This window comes from Canis lupus, chromosome 12 (assembly GCF_003254725.2).
Source record: "Canis lupus dingo isolate Sandy chromosome 12, ASM325472v2, whole genome shotgun sequence".
Classification (NCBI taxonomy): domain Eukaryota; kingdom Metazoa; phylum Chordata; class Mammalia; order Carnivora; family Canidae; genus Canis; species Canis lupus.
The window spans coordinates 43626992-43645573 of record NC_064254.1 but is presented as its reverse complement, the minus strand read 5'-3'; the positions used below and the strand labels follow the sequence as shown (position 1 = coordinate 43645573).

General features: G+C 38.5%; 1 protein-coding gene and 1 pseudogene across 11 annotated transcripts in view; one reads left to right on the top strand and one right to left on the bottom strand.

The window, feature by feature from the left end:
* UBE3D (ubiquitin protein ligase E3D) overlaps positions 1-18582 on the top strand; it is a 209498-nt gene that overhangs the window by 8354 nt on the left and 182562 nt on the right. For 10 of the 11 annotated variants that reach the window (XR_007401277.1, XR_007401279.1, XR_007401278.1 and 7 more), the window contains exons 2-4: positions 2700-2896; positions 6052-6142; positions 17337-17568. Coding sequence is in view for 8 of the 11 variants with exons in the window: in XM_035698084.2 (XP_035553977.2) it covers positions 2700-2896; positions 6052-6142; positions 17337-17568 (520 nt within the window). In the remaining 3 variants the exon portion in view is untranslated. Of the gene's footprint in view, positions 1-2699; positions 2897-6051; positions 6143-17336; positions 17569-18582 lie in introns of those variants that run through there. The other variant, XM_049092308.1, reaches the window with a different exon arrangement.
* On the bottom strand, positions 1432-2705 carry LOC112658285 (elongin-B-like; annotated as a pseudogene).

The following is an 18582-nucleotide window of genomic DNA, read 5'->3' as shown; positions in this document are numbered from 1 at the left end:
TGGGTGGCTCAGTCCATTAAGCATCTTACTCTTAATTTCAGCTCAGGTCATGTTCTTAGGATCATGAGATCAAGCCCCATATTGAGCTTCACACTGAACATAGAGCCTGCTTAGGATTCTGTTTCTCTTTCCCTCTGCCCCTCCCCTTCCCCCACTCATGCTCTCTTGCGCGTGCACAATCTCTCTCTAAAAAAAAGAACTAGACTTTTGACTCAAGAGTTTAAGGATATATTCCTTGGAAAAGACTCAGGTTCTTGCCAATTAAGTACAAGTCCATATGGTTTGAAAAAGAACTAACCAGAAAATAGTCTTAGGATCTTCTAAAGCAAATTAAGAGGCCTAATCAAGATTGACAGCTGAACACATGGTATGATCTCTGTACTTAGATAATACTCAAGTAGATGGCCTGACTTTTGTACGTAGGTGATGTGGAGTTAATGGCCCGCCCCTGCTGTCTACACTTAAAAGGCAGAGTGCTTGGCACCTCTGTTAGAATTCTAGGCATATTCTAGCTTCATATGAGGATCATTTCTATTTTTTTTTAATTTTTTTTAATTTTTATTTATTTGTGATAGTCACAGAGAGAGAGAGAGAGAATGAGGCAGAGACACAGGCAGAGGGAGAAGCAGGCTCCATGCACCGGGAGCCCGACGTGGGATTCGATCCTGGGTCTCCAGGATCACGCCCTGGGCCAAAGGCAGGCGCCAAACCGCTGCGCCACCCAGGGATCCCTGAGGATCATTTCTATAGGTCTATATCTGCTGTTGTACTTTTCAGCGCCTGATGGACAGGGAATGGACTGTGTTTTATTCTCGATTGCCTTTACCAAGTGATTTCTATTTGTAGTGAATTGGACTAGTCCTTTTATATCTGGTATTCATACATCACTAGATTGTTTTATTTTATTTTTTTAGATTTTATTTATTTATTCATAAGAGACAGAGAGAGAGAGAGAGAGAGGCAGAGACACAGGCAGAGGGAGAAGCAGTGTCCATGCAGGGAGCCCAATGTGGGACTCCATCCCGGGTCTCCAGGACCACAGCCTGGGCCGAAGGCGGCGCTAAACCACTGAGCCACTCGGGCTGCCCGATTTTTTTCAATTTTTAAAATTGAAAAAAAAAATTGTTAAAATTGACAAGAAGTTTCTTTCTCCTGTATCTTTTGTTTCATGTAATCCTGGTATCCTTATCAAAATCCTGTATATCAAATGACAGTACTTTATTGTAAGTTAAATGCAGCATCGTTGTAATGCTAGTCTCAGAAGCAAGAATATTTCACTCACTCATCATTCATTGTTCAAATAACAATGCTTGACCTGTGATAGTCACTGTAGCCCTCCATGTGTTTCCATAGTACTCTATGTTTATCATTAATAAGTACAATGTTGTTGTTGTTTTTGACACCCAAATCTCTTTTAGAGGGGATAGGGCACTAGGGGTGGGCCAGGGCCTCCCACTGCACTGCTTATTCATTGGCACTGCTTCTTGAGTCCTGTGGCTTCATGATGGCTCAGGAAGGCTGGAGAAGGGCTCTATGCACAGGGCTTTGAACCATTCATCTGGTGGAAAGGGAGTAGAGAGAGCTTCTCAGAGGCCCAGGCCCACAGTGTCCAGGGCCTGTGGCCATAACATCCAACTGGTGAAGCCACACTATCCCAGTGTCTTGCCATCATAAAGAAGCTGGTCATCCCTGTACAGCTGCTGCTCATCAGGTGGCCACTTGAGGATGCCCTCAAGGATATGCTTCAGCTTGAACATGGTGCTCTACTCCTTGGCATCTGTGAAGATGGTGGTCCTATGATTTTGGATCATGAAGAACCTGTCCCGGGGGTGCTGGGCTGCCCATTCCCTACCAGTGTGGCCTGCTGCTGCCAGCCCTATCCCTGCCAGTGCATGGTTGTTTTTTATAATACTCCCTTAATCGTTCCTGTTTACTTGCCCATGCCCTACTTGGGATGAGGGGCAGAGGAGATACCTTGTTAATGGTAGTCCCAGTACCTGGCACATTACAGAATTTTAAAAAGCTGTATTGAGTGAATGAGAGAGAGAGAGAGAATGAATGTACAAACCACGCTAGGATCAAGAGATGCAAAGACAGATATGCCACTATCTTATGCTGCCTTGTGTCCTCTCACCAAAATATTTTAGAGAACAGGGGATCTCTGGGAGAACAAATGCATGATGTACAACAGGTTAGCATTGGATTGTGCTGGTTCGAAGAAACCTTGTGGGGAAACTTGTGGGAGAAAATAGGGGGCATTAGGAAATGAGAGGTGGTCTATGTGAGCAGAATGACTCTGAGAGCAACCCCAGGTAGGTCCAGGTTGGAGTAGCTGCAGGATGCGTTAGGATAGAGAACTGGGGAAAAAATAAAATAAATAAAAAAAGGATAGAGAACTGAGGCTCAAGATCATTATTAGCAACGAGGGAAACTCACATTTAAATTACCATTAAAAAAGGCAAGAATAAAATTATGTTCTAGAACTTTCATGTTACAGTGACAGGGAAAAGTACTCTCTGACCTGATCTAAATTTAGTATAGGATGATTTCCTTTATGATTCATTCACTTTTTTTTTAGGACAGTAACTTTAGAACATTTATTGAAGAGGAACAGTTAGGTCTTGGCCTTTTTTCTCTGTTTTATCACTTGGTTTCCATCAAGGAGAAGTAATTTTTTATGTTTTGTTTTTAATTACCAGGGAGCCTAAAGAAGGAGGTGTGTCCATGGATATTTCTATAACGCCATCCTCACTCCAGGTGAAGACCCCAGAAGGCTGCACAGAGCTCCAGCTTCCAGCAGAGGTCAGGCTTGTGCCGTCCTCCTGTGGTGGGCTGCGGTATGTCCCTGGAGATGGACTGCACCTGCGTCTGCAGGTGCAAGCAGAATCCAACGCCAGTGAGTGATCCCAGCCTCCTGTTTCGTTCCTGCATTTAGTTTTCCGCTGTAAATCAAAGATGATTTTTCTTTTGAAAAGTTGACCTTTTCCCAGGTGAAAAAGCCTGTTTAGCAGAAGCATGGAAAGAGCTGGTCAAAAGGTTCTTTGTCAACTGTGCCAGAGTTATTAGCTGTGCAGTTGAGCATGCCACTTAACCTTTCTGAAGCTTTGTTCCATGATTGGGGGGAGGGTGTGGTTAATGTGCTTTTTTTTTCCTAATATATTTTAATTTTTAGAGCAGTTTTAGGTTCAGCAAAATTAGTGAAGGTCCAGAGTTTTCCCATATAACCCTTGCTTTGTTTCTTTAATTTTAAAATTACATAGCTTCCTGAGTTGATAGGAAGATTAAATCAGATGGCAGTTGTGCATGACCTGGTGGATTTTAAAGCATTGCATAGAAACTCATCCATTCAACAAACTTTGCTTACACTGTAAGCTAGGCTTTGATCTAGGTGCTAGGGATACAGAAATGAACACGCTAGGAAAGCCTCTGCCTTTAAGGAGCTTACATTCTCATGGGTGGAAACATAATGAACCAATAAGTTATTTGGATACAGAGAAAAGTGCTATGGTCAAAGTATAGCAGAGTAATGGGATAGGGAGTGACTAGGGTAAAAGGTGCTCAAGGAAGGCCCCTCTGAGGACGGATGATATCTGACCAAAGAACTGAATGATGGAAATGATCCCATCCATTTAGAGACATTTCCAGGTGAAACAGCATATATAGATTCTGAAATTGAGTTTGATGCATAATATGATTTTGATTATTGCTATGCTGTTATATTTTTAGTATTTTGTTATTGTCATATTGATTCAGTAAGATGGTAGAAATGTTTCTCAGAATAACTTATTTAATAAAATTATTGGCTCAATGCCTCTTTTCCCATGTAAGTAATAGGCTTCAGAGGATTAAAAATTATGTGAAAGGGGAAGCAGACTGTAACAGACCTACAAGATGCTCCTTGTCAAGGAAGTGTTATGATTCTTTCAGCTGCACATTGAGACTTCATTCCTGCCTCATCTCTACTTAGGCTTTCATTTGAGCTGCTTGGAGACTCAAGGTGGAGTCAGCAGGATTGTTCTGAAGAGCCATTTAGGAGATGTGGCACATTCCCTTGAGTCTTGTGCTGCTTTTTCATTGGAGAGTGATTTTTGCCCAAGTCCTAAATTAGTGAATAGCTAGTTTTGAGTTGGAAAGATTTGTATTTAGGAACAAGGCATAGGGAACTGAAATTTCATGGAGCTTAAGTGACGTATCCACATGCTAAGAATGACTAGTATAATAACCATGGAAAGAAGAATGGGGTCACCAAGATGGGAAATACACCAGCTGTGGAAACTGGGCAAAGATAGGCACAAAAGCCACACTGGTGTATTTTTCAGGTCTGCTAGTTTTCTAGATTTGTGATTTTAGGTCCCATACTAAGGAGGTATGAAGGCCTTCTAGAGAAACAATTGATTTGTCGCCTACCCAACTTGGGTAAAGTTTGTTAATAAATAGCAAAACTTGAACTATTAAAAGAAATTTAAGTCAGCAAGCATTATTATTTCGCTGTAATTATAGGATGGTAAAAGTTGACTGCTGAATGTTGGTTTGCATATTGCTTGCATTCGATTGGTCTGCTGTGGCTTTACATTTTTAAAACATTTTACTCAAATATCTGAAAAGGAAGACTTTCATAACCCTGCTCTGCAGTGCATGAAAAGAGTATGCAAAATAGATCTCAGTACTTAATAGCTTTCCACATAATAGGTGATGAATAGATATTTGCTGAATGAATAAATACCAGATAGATGCATACTAATGTTGACTGGAGTCAAAATGTAGTGTAGAAGTGACGACATTTTTAGCACATTCAATTGTGTCTTGAGGTTTTTAAAAAGTTGACTTTGCAACTATAAATGTTCTTTCAAGGACTACAGTAAACATATTGTTTTACGCTCCCCTGAGTTTAACATAGGTCAGATCAGGCTGGACCCTTGACATGAAACTGACTACAATGAAATCTGATGGCAGCACAAGCATTAGATTCGTCCCCAGGTGGCAGTGCTCTCTCACACTGTCACCTTGTCAGGAAGTTCTGTCTTGAACCTAAGCCAGTGGATCATGCTGTGTGACCAGTAGGGGGGAGTGTTTCACTGAAAATTTGTTTATTGGTTCTGAAGAGACTGTTTTGGTTGACTTACCAGGTCTACTTATTATCTGCTCAAAATTAAAGAATACTGTTTACTTCACCTTAGTGCTACAGGGGTTGGCAGAGACCCCTAGAAATTAAAAGGATGAATTTTTAATTGCCAAGGCTTAAATTTTCTACCATCAGTTTTTAAAATCTTAACATAAATACAAAGTGACACGAACCAAGTTCAAATTGCTTGAAATGAGTATGACCTCATTACTTTTTTTTTTTTTATATACAGACTGATATTTTTGTGTGTGGGTTTTTGTTTTGGGTTTTTTTTGGGGGGGGAAATGAAAGTTTCCTTTCTTCATGAATGATATAATGGAAACTAAGGGAATGCTACACTTCACATAATGTGGGAAATATGCATTTTTCCACAGCTTTAATCCAAATTGAGTTTTGCTCTTGGAAGATTGAATTCTTAGAAACCATTGCATTCCCAGGAACCTGCCCAATAAAGACCAATTTCGAGATTCTGTTTGTATGTAATTTAAATCAAATTAGACTTAAATTTAAGAGATAAGAGCAGCAATCACACTGATGAAAAACTGTACCTAAGACAGAGCAGAGGAAAGCTGAGGATGGTGAAGCCAGGCCCCTTGTAGTTAGCTTGATGTGAAAGTAATTACTATCTTTCTCCCATCCTTAACGTTGGTATTTATGGAATGAGTGAAATAACTCAGTGGTATGTAACAGGGATAATCTAGGACAATACCTAACTCTGAAACACTTAGCAAAATATGTTGTTTTGAGAGCACGTCATAATATTTGCTTCTAGTTGAGTCATCAGATAATGCTAATTAAATGTGTACTTCTGGGTGGATTGTAAACAGTGTTTATTGATAGTAATTTATTGTGGCTGTTAAACTCTTTAAGTATGTTAATATATTTGTCCCACACCTCTAAGATTTGCTATTTCATTGATTTCTCTTTAGAACTGGTTTCAATGTTTAATCAGAGCTCACAAGCCCAAGAATGTTGCACATTTTATTGCCAGTCCTGCGGTGAAGTCATAATAAGAGACAGGTAAGGAATGTATTTTACACTGATTCATTCTGTGCCTGGCAATGGTTTTCTTTTTTTCTATTAGAATTTTTGAAGTAATTATCAGGGGAGCAATATATGGCCTTCAAATGAGAGCCAGCTTAATGTCACTTTGAACAAAATCAACCATAAAGCTCTCCAACAATCATAGAGCAGTTAGGTCTTCTAAAGGTGACAAAGGGGAACATAGCATGCTGGCTTTGAGGGAGGACGACTTACCTTGGTGAAAGCCTGTGTTGATCACCGAAGCATGTCTCTTCTGTAAAGAGACATGGACTCTGTTGCATGTTTTATCCATCATGATGGTGAATGAGGTTTTTTCCCCACATTAAGTGAATCTTCTAAATCATAGAAGCTCTTGCAACACAACTTTTTGTTTGAACTCTTTCTCTTAGTCCCTCTCTAAAATCCATTTCTTATTTCCCTACTTACTAAAACAGAGCATACAGAGCACAGATTAACCTTTTCTGGGTGATTAGGTTCATCTTATAACCCATTCTTACAGTGTGCTGTGATTTGTGTGCTCATTTGAGATGGGAAGGGCCCTTTGGTATATTCTTTGTATTCCCAAGGTGTCTGTCTCTTTTCTTTATTTTTTCCACCTTCTCTCTCCCTCCTACTTGTTTCCTGGGCACAAAGCCTTTCCTCTGAATTTTCAGCTTCTAATCACTCATCGGTTGGAAAGACAGATCAAAACCTCATTGTTGTTAACAATCCTTAAAGAAAGAAGAAAGAAAGAAAGAAAGTTAGAAAAAGAAAAAGTTAAAGAAAGAAGTTAGATTTCTTCATTAGATGTGTTTCCTCCAAGATGGGTGCCTGAGACTTCTTTGGGGATAGATCTTTCTCCATATCTGAAACCTGCTCCTCTTTCGGTGTTCCTTATCTCAATGAATGCCAAACTTCTGCCTGTACAGAGCTACTCTCTCCTCTGGAATGTACCCCATACCCCCTGTCTCCTTCTGATTAGCTCCTTCCTAGTTTCATCTGATAGGCCATCTACAGCCAGGAGCCTTCCCTTAATTCTCGGTTGGTTTATGTGCTCCTCAAAGGTTTATTTGCCTGTCTTCCCAATTGGGCTATAGGCACCAGGTGTTGGAATAGTCTTATTGACCTGTGTCCCTTATCCCCACTCATATTTAGAGTGCAGTGTAGGGGAGCCACTAGTGGTATAGACTCAGAAGCCAGACTGTCTGGTTTGCATCCACCATATATTAGCTGTGACTCTGGGCAAGCTACTTAACCACTCCATTCCTCAATTTCCCTGTTACAAAAATATAGATGACAATAGGAGCTACTACGTAGGGTTATTCAGAGGATCAAATGAATTTAAGTATTTATAGCAGTGCCTGGCACGTGCTGGGCATTCAGTATATGATGGCTACCACTATAATTATTATTCTTATTATTAGCCCTAGCATCGTCACCATCAGCCCCAGCATCAGGTCACAGTGCCTGATGAATAGTGTACTCAATAAATTCTTCCTGGGTTGAATTGAATAAACAGTAGGGTGTTTATTTTGGCCTTCCACCAGTGTCTCTTGCTTACTTTCTAATTCCTGGCAGTGCCCCAGGTAGATGAGATCATGGAAAGTTACCCTAGTATAAGTGGGGAGATAGTGAGTGGAACACCTCCGAATGATTATTTTGGGTAAGAGATGAGGTGACTAAATCTGCAGAAGAGAGAATGTCCCTGCTCAGATTACCTAAGAGCTGAAGTTGCTGCACAGTATGCACTGTGTGACAGACCCACTGTAACCTGAAATATCCATAGGATTCCACTTTGTGTTGTAGTAAAACCTGGAAACTTCTCCTCTCAGTCTATTTTAGGCTTTGGTTGAATTCTCACATGAAGTTGCTGAAACATGCATGCCTTTACAACAATGAGGTGACCTAGAAGTCACAGGAAGAGCAAGTTAAATACAGTGTAGCACTATTTCCTGGTACTGCTCACCATAAAGGATATGCTTATCCATTACTGGCTGGTATCTGTGTTTCTTTGGAAAAGGATGATGATATAAAAAATTGTTACCTGTAACAATTCTTCCCATGCAGGAACTATATCTTCTGTTTTGTGTCCATTCTTTTTCTAATCATTGGAATTGAGAACTAGAAGGGCTTATAGGTACACCTAGAGGAACAATTTCATGCTCCCTAACCGTGACCATCTGGAGGCTGTGTGGTGTAAAGCAGGAGTGGGAGAATGGAACCTTGGGTTTGAACTGCAGCCTCACCACTTAGTAGCTAGGAAACCTTGTCTATATCCCTTCAGCTGCTTCTTAAGTAGACATAATGAGTCATCTTAGACATGTCAAGAGACAGAATCTTGGTGATGGAGAAGGTTTAGGAGCTTACTTAGGCCTAACTCTCACTCTAAATAGGCACTCTTGTTGGACTTCTTCCTCTTCTTTGTCAAAATTCAAACCTGACCAATCACTTCCCTGCTTAAAATTTTATGATGCTTCCTATTTGTGTTTCTTCTTAAGTAGACATAATAAGGCCAATTTTCCAAACTTGTCAAAACAGTTAAAAGCTGTCATACATATAATAGTAAAAGCTTGACAAGTTCCTTTTATAGATTCCTTCCCCACCCTTTTGCTTAGTGGTCTTCTTAGCAAATTAGCAAATTATCTAGTTTAGTGTGTCAAGTCTTTTTGATTCAGGACTCGATTTTTTAGCTGTGCCAGGGAAATGACCCTGTTTTCCTCCCTATTCTTTCTAATAAAATAAACATGGAGTTGATTTAGCCCTTGCCTCATTTAAGCAAGGCTTACCTGAAAGCCTTTTCCTATCAGACCTGTGTGTCTGGCAAGTGTATGCCTCTTGAACAATGCAGAGAAATCCTTAGGAGGAGATTTCACTCTCAGGCAGCATGCCTCATGTTTGTTGGAAAAACAAGCATCCTCCAGTATCTGTACAAGGATTTCATGTTGACTTTTTACATTAAACTCAGCGGGTCTTCTCATTTCTCCCTCAGATATCTGTTTTATGTAGGTAGTTAGGACATCTTTTGTGCATGTTAAATAGAAAACAAAACCAAAAGAGGCTTGTGTGTTCTATAATCGAAATCAACTAATTGTAAGCATCTTTTACAGGAGGGCACTTTGAGATAGGTTGATTTATCTGTACTGGGCACTCCTCTAGTAAGAGGATGGAGCAGAGTTAAGATCTGCTTACTGGTTAGCCTTATTTTCTGGGAATAAGTCACGTTAATTTTCTAGGCCTTAGTTTCCTCATCAGTAAAAATGAGGAGGTTAGATTAGATACAACTCTAGGAGTCCTACCAGCAGAAAATTCTATGATTAATGAACCATGTAAAGTTGTACCTTGGGTTCTGTGATTCATGATGCTTTGGGTAGTGCAAGACTAATCCATGTTCCTTTTTTTAATGAAAAAAATTCTTGGCAAGCAAATTAAACAGTCCTCTGCACCTTATTTCTATAATCTATTAAGACTCATTAATGGGGGGTTCCCTGGGTGGCTCAGCAGTTTAGCGCCTGCCTTTGGCCCAGGGCATGATCCTGGAGACCCGGGATCGAGTCCCACATCGGGCTCCTTGCGTGGAGCCTGCTTCTCTTTCTACCTGTGTCTCTGCCTCTCTCTCTCTCTGTCTCTCTCTCTCTCTGTCTCTCATGAATAAATAAATAAAACCTCAAAAAAAAAAAAAGACTCATTAATGGCTTTTAATACCTATTAGAATCAAGGTGCATGAAATCTGCTAGTTATAGCAGTCTTTTTTTCTTAATTTAGGAACATGATCTTAGCCATTTGTTTTGGATATCTGAAAATAAATAATACTTTATTTCCTTACCATAAAATTCTCTAGTTTACACTTTTACCAGTTCAGAGTATTTGTATGAAAATTGTCTGAACAGGGGCACATGGGCACCAGTTCAGTCCATTAAGTATCTAACTCAGGTCATGATCTTCGTGTCATCAGATTGAGCCCCATATTGGGCTCCACATTCAGCTGGGAGCCTGTTTGAGATTCTCTCTCCCTCTCCCTCTGCCCCCTCATCCCCTCTTCCTCTCTTAAAAAAAATTGTCTGAACATACATAGTTTTTCATCATGCTCCTGTTGAGACTAATAAGCCCTAATATCAAGTAACAATAATGACAAAATTTACTTTATTGAAACAGCTAAATGATCATCAGGTTTGGAATTTGTTGCATCTCCTAGAAATAAATTCATGCCTGACTTGAGTTATATTAGTTGGCCAAACAGACTCAAACATAAAAGATTTTGATTCTCAGTCCCACTTGAGAGGTCTCCCAAGGTCTCTAGACAGGCCCTCCTCATTCCACCTGCAGCAGCAGAGCTGAGTGTCAGCTCAGCAGTTAGGGAGACCTTAGAAACTCTAGAAGGAAACAAGTAGAATAGACTTTATGGAAACATAAGAGATGTCAGAGTATCCAACCAGTTGGTCTACTTGACAGACCATCTATAATTGTAGTCTGAAAATAACTACTATGAATGCAGTCGCTTGTCTATGAAAAAGAACAGAGGTGAAAAAAGAGTACAGGCATAAATTGGATTGTTGGTAACATTGTATAAACTTTTGGGGGAAAAAAATGAAGATACCTTTATGGGTCTAATTTTACTAAGTACATAATGGTAATGAAATATAAAGCTTGGTTTGTAGGATTTGTCATCTACCAGTTGGATATCATCAGCTCAATTTATCTAGATTTTAGTAGCCATAATTTGAGCTTTAAATACTTGATGTTATTCTAAGATTCTTAATGTCCATTTGTTTATAATCCAACCTGTAAAAGTTCTATGTTATTACCATTATTATTGTCAATGATTAATGGTTGATTTTAAAGTTAAGGGGCATTTCATTTTCTTTTCTACGTGTTTAAGTTTTGAATAAGCATCATCAGTCAATAGCATTGATTAACATTGTGTATTTTGTTTGTCCCTAAGGCTTGTGGTTAAGATGCATTAAAAATAACTAACAAATTTTAATTAATTATAAATGTGTTACTGTTCATGTTATTTTAAGATGAGAGAAAATTCAAGAAATCATTTCACTCTTTTTCTGAGCTTTGACAGGTTTTTACCTAAAAACTGCCTTGGAAAAAAAATGATATCTATTTTATTTTGAAAGTTCTCTGGGGAAGTAGATCATATCAAAGTTTCAGGTTTTCAACAGATACACTTTCAGTAGAGCTGTGATTATAATACATCTTTTGTTCTAAGAGGTTTTATGTTTTTCAAAATACCAGAAAAAAATTATTTCTGTAGTAAAAACACTTTTATCTTTGCAATGACTTGTGAATTGAGCACTTTTCTTGCTTCTGATGTCTTATGTAGATAGTTATGGGATATATTTTAGCTTTTATTCACTGTGATATGGGGTCAAGTTAAGTTTGAAATAGCACATTTTGTGCTAATATGTATCAAGTCTCCCAGATTTCTTTAAATTTTGGTGCAGTTTCATTTCTGTGATCAAGTGTGAGATTTTGATATTAGTATCTTTTGCGATGTATTGAGGATCTGTTTGCAAAATGTCAAGAGATAGAGAATCTCAGTGATAGAGAAGATTTAGGAGCCTCTTTAGGTCTGCCTCCCACTTGAAACAGGTACTCTTTTGCTTCTTCATAAAAATTCAAATCTGACCTATCATTTCCCTCCTTAGAATTTTGTAATGCTTCCCACATCTGTAGAAACAAGTCCTTAGCTCTTAGGTTGGCATGTAACACCCCACACAGTTTGCACCCCTTCCCAGTCTCCTTTTCTGATATTCTGCATTGTCAGGGGAGGGAATATATTCCGAGGGAAAGAATTCAGTTTTGGAGCCTGGAAGACCTGGGTTAAGATCCTGCCTTTATTCCTCACCACTGGTTCTGTGAATTTATTACAGATTATTGAACATTTCTGAGCCTATCTTTTCTCCTCTGTAGCAGGGGAATAGAAATTCTTACCTCACAAAGTTGTAGTAAGTATTAAATGGAATAAGGTGTATGTCAGTGCCCACCAGAGATCTTGTGAAATTCAATTAAATATGCAAACTCATGGGGCACCTGAGTGGTTTAGTCAGTTAAGCAGTCAAGTGTCTACCTTCGGCTCTGGTCATGATCCCAGGGTCAGGCTCCCTGCTCAGCAGGGAATCTGCTTCTTCCTCTACCTCTGCCCACCCTACACCTCTCCACCCGGCTCATGCTCGTGCGCTCTCTCTCTCTCTCAAATAAATAAATAAATAAGAACTTTAAAAAAATGCAGACTCACAATCCTACCACAAGCCACAATTCTTGCCAGCTTGCCAGCAGGGCAGCATCAGAAGAAGTTTCTCTCAGCAGGAATCCTGCAACAGTTGAAGCAAGTGACTCTTGTCTTTCCATGTGACACAGTTCCAGGTGCAAAGCTTGAGATCCACAATCAAGGAGGTGCAGGAGCTACTCTGAGAAGAAGCCTCATGTCCTAAGCAGCCAGCATCTTCTGTAGCAATTCCTTGGCATAGTTTCTAGGGTTCCTTGCAAAGGACTACATTCAGGCAAGTCCAAAGCATGGCACCCTCATCAGATATTTGTAGCTCACTCATACTTCTTGTCAGTCTAGATGCAATTTGCCAGTCAGGGGTCATTTTTACCATAAGCAACGTTGCCTAGCAATATAATTCATGCTTACCATCTACCTGGTTTCCAGGGTAACGGAGCTTGGTGGTTAAACCAAAGGTTAGATTCTTAAGCAGCAAGGGAAAAGGTTTGTTAACCCTTTTATCCCAGTCTGCGACAGAGCCAAGCAGGGGCCTCATGTGTATCAAAATGTGATTGTTCATTCCTTTAACAAGTATTTAAGAACTTATACTGTGAGTCACGCGCTATGCCAGACACTAGGAATATAGTTAAAAGTTAAACAGATACGGTGCTTACCTTTATATTGTTAACTCCATTCATGATACCCTTAATTCTTTTTTATAGTTTTAAGAACTCTTACCTGGGGCACCTGGATGACTCAGGGGTTGAGCGTCTGCTTTTGGCTCAGGTTGTAATCCCTGGGTCCTGGAATCAAGTGCTGCATCAGTCTCCCTGAGGGGAGCCTGCTTCTCCTTCTGCATGTGTCTCTGTTTCTCTCATGAATAAATAATAAAATCTTAAAAAAAAAAAAAAGGAACTATTCATCCTTCAGAGATCAGCTCAAGTATCACTTCTCTGAAATTCATATACTTTCTACTCCCCTCATACTTTGTATTTATTGCCCTGAATTTGTGGGTTGGTTTTGTGAATCAATGAATCCCCTAAAGTAATATGCAGATTTTATGTGCTTGTGGGAATGTATGTTTGAAGAAAGGATGAAAGCTTTCATTAAATTTTCAGAAGGGTCTAAGCTGTCCCCTCTCCCAACCTCCTATGAATTTAGAACCATTACTTTGTTAGGAGTATTTATTACATTTATTTTATGAAGTTTTATTGTTTATAAGTGTCCTACTAGACCCTGAGTACCTTGAGAGAAGGAACTATGTGTATTAATATTTTGTGTCAACAGAATGCCTGGTTCATAGAAGACTTTTAGAAAATGAATGTTGAAAGAGTCACTTAATATCCTAAACAGATTCAGCAGTTGGAGTGATGCTGCTAGAGGGCATTTCCTAATCTGAAAGGGAAAGTTCTTCCTTATGTTAAACTAAAATGAGCCTTTCTTCTTCCTAGCTTTGTCCTCTGGATTTATAAATTACATGTCTTCTTTCTTCCATATTGTAATTGCCTTTTTTTTACAAGATTGGCACATTTTAATATATTTTAATATATTAATTTTATAATGATATAAGAATAGTAAGAAAGATCTAGAAGAATGACCATTAAATAGTAATAGAGTGAATCACATTATATTTACAAATCCCCCTCTCCTGTCCCTGATCAAACCCTGATCAAATAGCCAAATGATCCATGAGTCCACTTGCTAGTAGGGTTCCAGGTAGAATGTTTGAGGGTTCTGTGGGGATTGTTGTTGCTGGTGGATCCAGAATTACTGGGCAGAGTTCTGTGGTGGATCAGTGCAGTAGAGCATCTGTCAGCTTTTGTGGATTTTGGCCTTGGGCTGGTACTTGAGAAGCTGCTAAGATGGTAATGGAGCTGCTGCCCAAAGACCTGCTTCCACAGTTCTCTCACCAGAGACTCCAGTAGGAGAAGGTGCTATGTTTACCTGTCATTTTCTTATTGGTGTTTTTTTTTAAGTTTTTATCTAGTTAGCTATTGGTGTTTTTTTTTTAAGTTTTTATCTAGTTAGCATACAGAGTAATATTAGTTTCAGATATACAATTTAGTGGTTTAGCACTTCTATACAACACTCGGTGCTCATCACAAGTATACTCCTTAATCCCCATCCCCTATTTAACCCATTCCTCTACTCACCACCCTTCTGGTAACCATCAGTTTGTTTTTGTAGTTAAGAGTCTTTTTATGAGACTCATTGTTGAGGAGATCAAAGAAAAAAGATTAACATGGAGGAAATCATTAAAAAATGATACATTTGCATCTTAAATATTTTAATTTAAAGCATACAAATGTCCATTAATTTACGAATATTTTATCATGTATATATACACACACACACACACACATTTTTTAAGGATTTTATTTACTTATTCATGAGAGACACAGAGAGAGAGAGAGAGAGGCAGAGAGACAGGTAGAGGAAGAAGCGGCTCCTTGCAAGGAGCTGGACATGGGACTCGATCCTGGGACTCCAGGATCACACCCTGGGCTGAAGGCGGTGCTAAACCGCTGAGCCACCCAGGGATCCTGGAACTGATACATTTTTTAAAGATTTTATTTATTTATTCATGATAGACACAGAGAGAGAGGCAGAGACATAGGCAGAGAGAGAAGCAGGGAGCCCATCGTGGAACTTGATCAGACACTCAACCGCTGAGCCACCCAGGCGTCCCATGGAACCGATACCTCTTTGTTAAATTTGGCTATACTGTTGTGTAGCTTTTTTTACTAGTAGGTATTCCATCCAAAATTCATCATCTACAATTTCTAGTTTGTGTTTTCTTAAATGGAAGGAGAAATTAGACATCTGAAAGCAATGGAACTGTAGAATTTTTCTAGATTTTTATTCTTCTTCCTTTTTTCTAGTGTTCTATATATAGTTGTATCTCCTACAGCTTATCAGTTATTATTTTTTTTTGGCATCTGGCTTTCATTTAAAGTCTTTAGTTTTCAGAGGAATAGCAATTCATATTTCCTTAGTTTACATGCTTTTTAAATTATGTAACTAAAATAATGTATAAGTGGCATAATCAGGTCTGTGATCAAATATAGTTGACTCTAGTGAGCATATGTTTTTGCTGAGAGGAATGTAGGTACTCAGGCTGCTCTAAGCAATCACACTGCTCATGGGCATTAAGAAGACCATGAACGTGGTTCTATTCTGTTTTTCTCAGGATTAATTATTTTGAAGCTTCTTATCATCCTGCCCATATTTCTTCTCCTCTTAGACTACAGATCTCCCTCATTTAGAATATAGGTAAAATCATGTTTAGCTTTTCTTCTGATAAAATTTTAAGTATTTGTTGTCCAGAAAAATATGAAACCATTAAAAAAAAACTAGTAGCAAGTATAAGGGCCTACTTAATTTTAAGGCCATTTTAAGCATAAAAAATAATAGTAGAGTGGAGCTCAATTTCTCTCCCCTCCAGCGTGGTCTGGGCTTAGTGACTCACTTCAAGGAATTGAGTATGCAAAGGGAAGACTATAGCTTATTAGTGGAGAAACCTAGTAGATACCATGCTGGCCAATTGTTCAAGTTTAACAGTACCAGTGATAAGTCATATTGATTCAGTGAGTGTACCCTCTGATAGGATGTGCTGAGAAGGCCACTTCACTTCTGTGGGGTTTTTTTGTTTGTTTGTTAGTTTGTTTCCCAAACCCGTAACCCCAGTCTAATCTTGAGGAAACATCAGACAAACTTAAATTGAGGGATATTCTGTAAAACACCAGACCAGTGCTCTTCAAAAATTTCAACGTACTAAAAAATAAGGACAGACTAAGAAAATGTAACGGACTACATTAAGGAGACTTGGGAAACATGATGACTAACTGCAGTGTGTTATCATGAATTGGATCCTAGATCAAAGGAAAAAAGGACATTAGTGGAAAAACTAGGGAAATCCAGATAAAGTCTGTAGTTTTGACAAATCTCCCATGGTTATATAAAATGTTAACCTTAGAGAAAGCTGGGTGGAGCGTGTATAAGGACTCTCTGTACTGTTTTTGTAACTTTTCTGTAAATTTACAATTATTCCGAAATAAAAAGTTTATTTAAAAATAGTTAATGGGAGAAATCACTGAAGAGAGAGTTAGGTGATTTGGAATTTAAGACAAACCAAATTAAAAGTCAATAACAAAACTATTTGTCACAGATGATGGATAAAAGGCTAATATTCTTAGATAGAATATACTTTTAAAAATTACTAACAGCATACTAATAGCTCATTGGAAAATAGTCCATCGATCACAACTCACAGAAGAAACTCGCTGGTCAATAAATATGAAAGCCAGTTCAATCTCACTAGTAATTAGAGTTGCCAATTAAAGTGGTATGGAGACCATTTTCACCTATTACATGGAAAAGTGATAGTATTCAATTCTGAAGCAGGCACATGGAGGAATTACAGATTGATATAGCCTTTCTGAAAAGCACTTTGTCAATATGTGTGGGGTTTTAAAATATGGATATCTTTTGTGATTGTGATCTCACAGTTGCAAGATTTTTTTTCCCAAGGAAATAATCAGATATGTATAGAAATGTTTTAATAGGAATGTTCATGACAGGGTTGTTGATACTGGAAAACTCAAAACCTGAGGACCTACCAGAAAGGGAATGATCTCAAAGTTTTGGCATACCTATAGAATAGAATGGAATCATTAAGAATCAGAATATAACTAAAACAGTGAAAGCAAGGTACAGTTTGTGTATATCTTTTGATTCTGGACTGTGAACATGTGTATACCTGTGTTGCTTGAAAGGATAATTTTTATTTTCTCTATGCCTTTATACACTTTCAAACTGCCTATAATAAGTATATTTTACTTTTGTAATCTAGGCGGGAAGTTATCATTGCAGACAATGTGGCTAATGCGTTTCTTTCATCTTTCATACTGATTTAATTAAGAAAATGCTACATTTCCATTTTGTTCTTTAAAAAAATGTTTTTCCTCTCTCTACTAGGGAGCTCATCAGGGTGCTCCCATTGCCGAGTGAGAACTGGGGAGCTCTAGTTGAAGAATGGTGTTGTCATCCTGACCCCTTTGCTAATAAGCCACTTCATCCACAAGAGAATGACTGTTTTATTGGAGACTCTTTCTTCTTGGTGAATTTAAGAAGTGATTTATGGCAGCCAAGACCTGAATTAGCTCCAGTGGAGACATGCTGTCCTTCTTCTGAGAACCATTTGAAATTGGTAAAATATCTTTTCAAAATAAATGCTAATTTAGAGGTTGGCTTAGAAACTGGATTCTCCAGTCTTAATTAAAGCATACTACACAGACTATTCCAAGGACCAAAATCCATGATTTTCAACTGCCTCTATTCACCAGCTCTGCTCTCTTGATACAAGAAGAACATATGGCCTTAGACCAAAACAGCTTACAGGGGCTGCAGGAAGAAGGGAAAGAGGACTTTTTCATGCCCAGAATTGGGAATGTTGCCATTTTACAAATCAAAATGCCCTACTTTCTTGTTTTTAGGACAATATTCGATAATCTATATAGTCTGATTTAAATCAAAAGTGTTCTTTTGTTCCAAGGTACATGCCATACAGCGAGGCCTAGGTATTTCCTGTGTCTGCCCATATTTAAAACTTCTGCTGATGTCATAAAAGCAGATGCCATCAAGGAAACAGAGGAAATGGAGGAGTCCAAACGTGGAAATGAAGCTTGTGCTACTGGGATCTGAATTGGTGGTTGACAATGTGATGTCACGTGCCTCCTGCTAGAGAAGTTGCTTTAGGGAGAAAGCAGTTTCCTTTCAGTACAGAGAATAAGTGGTTTGCCTTACTTTAAAAGAAAATCAATGGCATTGACTTGGCCCTTGTGAGAAATCATTCTGATGGCAAGTCAATACAGATGTGATTTAAAAAGTAAAGAAAATCATTGCCAGAGAATCTTCATTTTAACATCTAATTATTGGTGGGACAAAAGCATTGTACATTAAATTTCATTTAAGACTCATTTAATTTTTGTAATGAAAACTGAACCCACTTCAGGAAATGTGCAATAGTTGGGCAGCTCTCAGGTTGTAAGTTAGTTTATAGAACTGTTTTATATTTTGAGGGCAAATTAAGGAAGTCATCAAAGATTGAAGTTATCAGAATTATTTGCCTTATCTCTCACCATAAACACCAATCCCTTACCTAAATATGATTCATTTAAGATTATAGTACTTTATTCTTGAATGGTTTTCAAAAATAAATGGT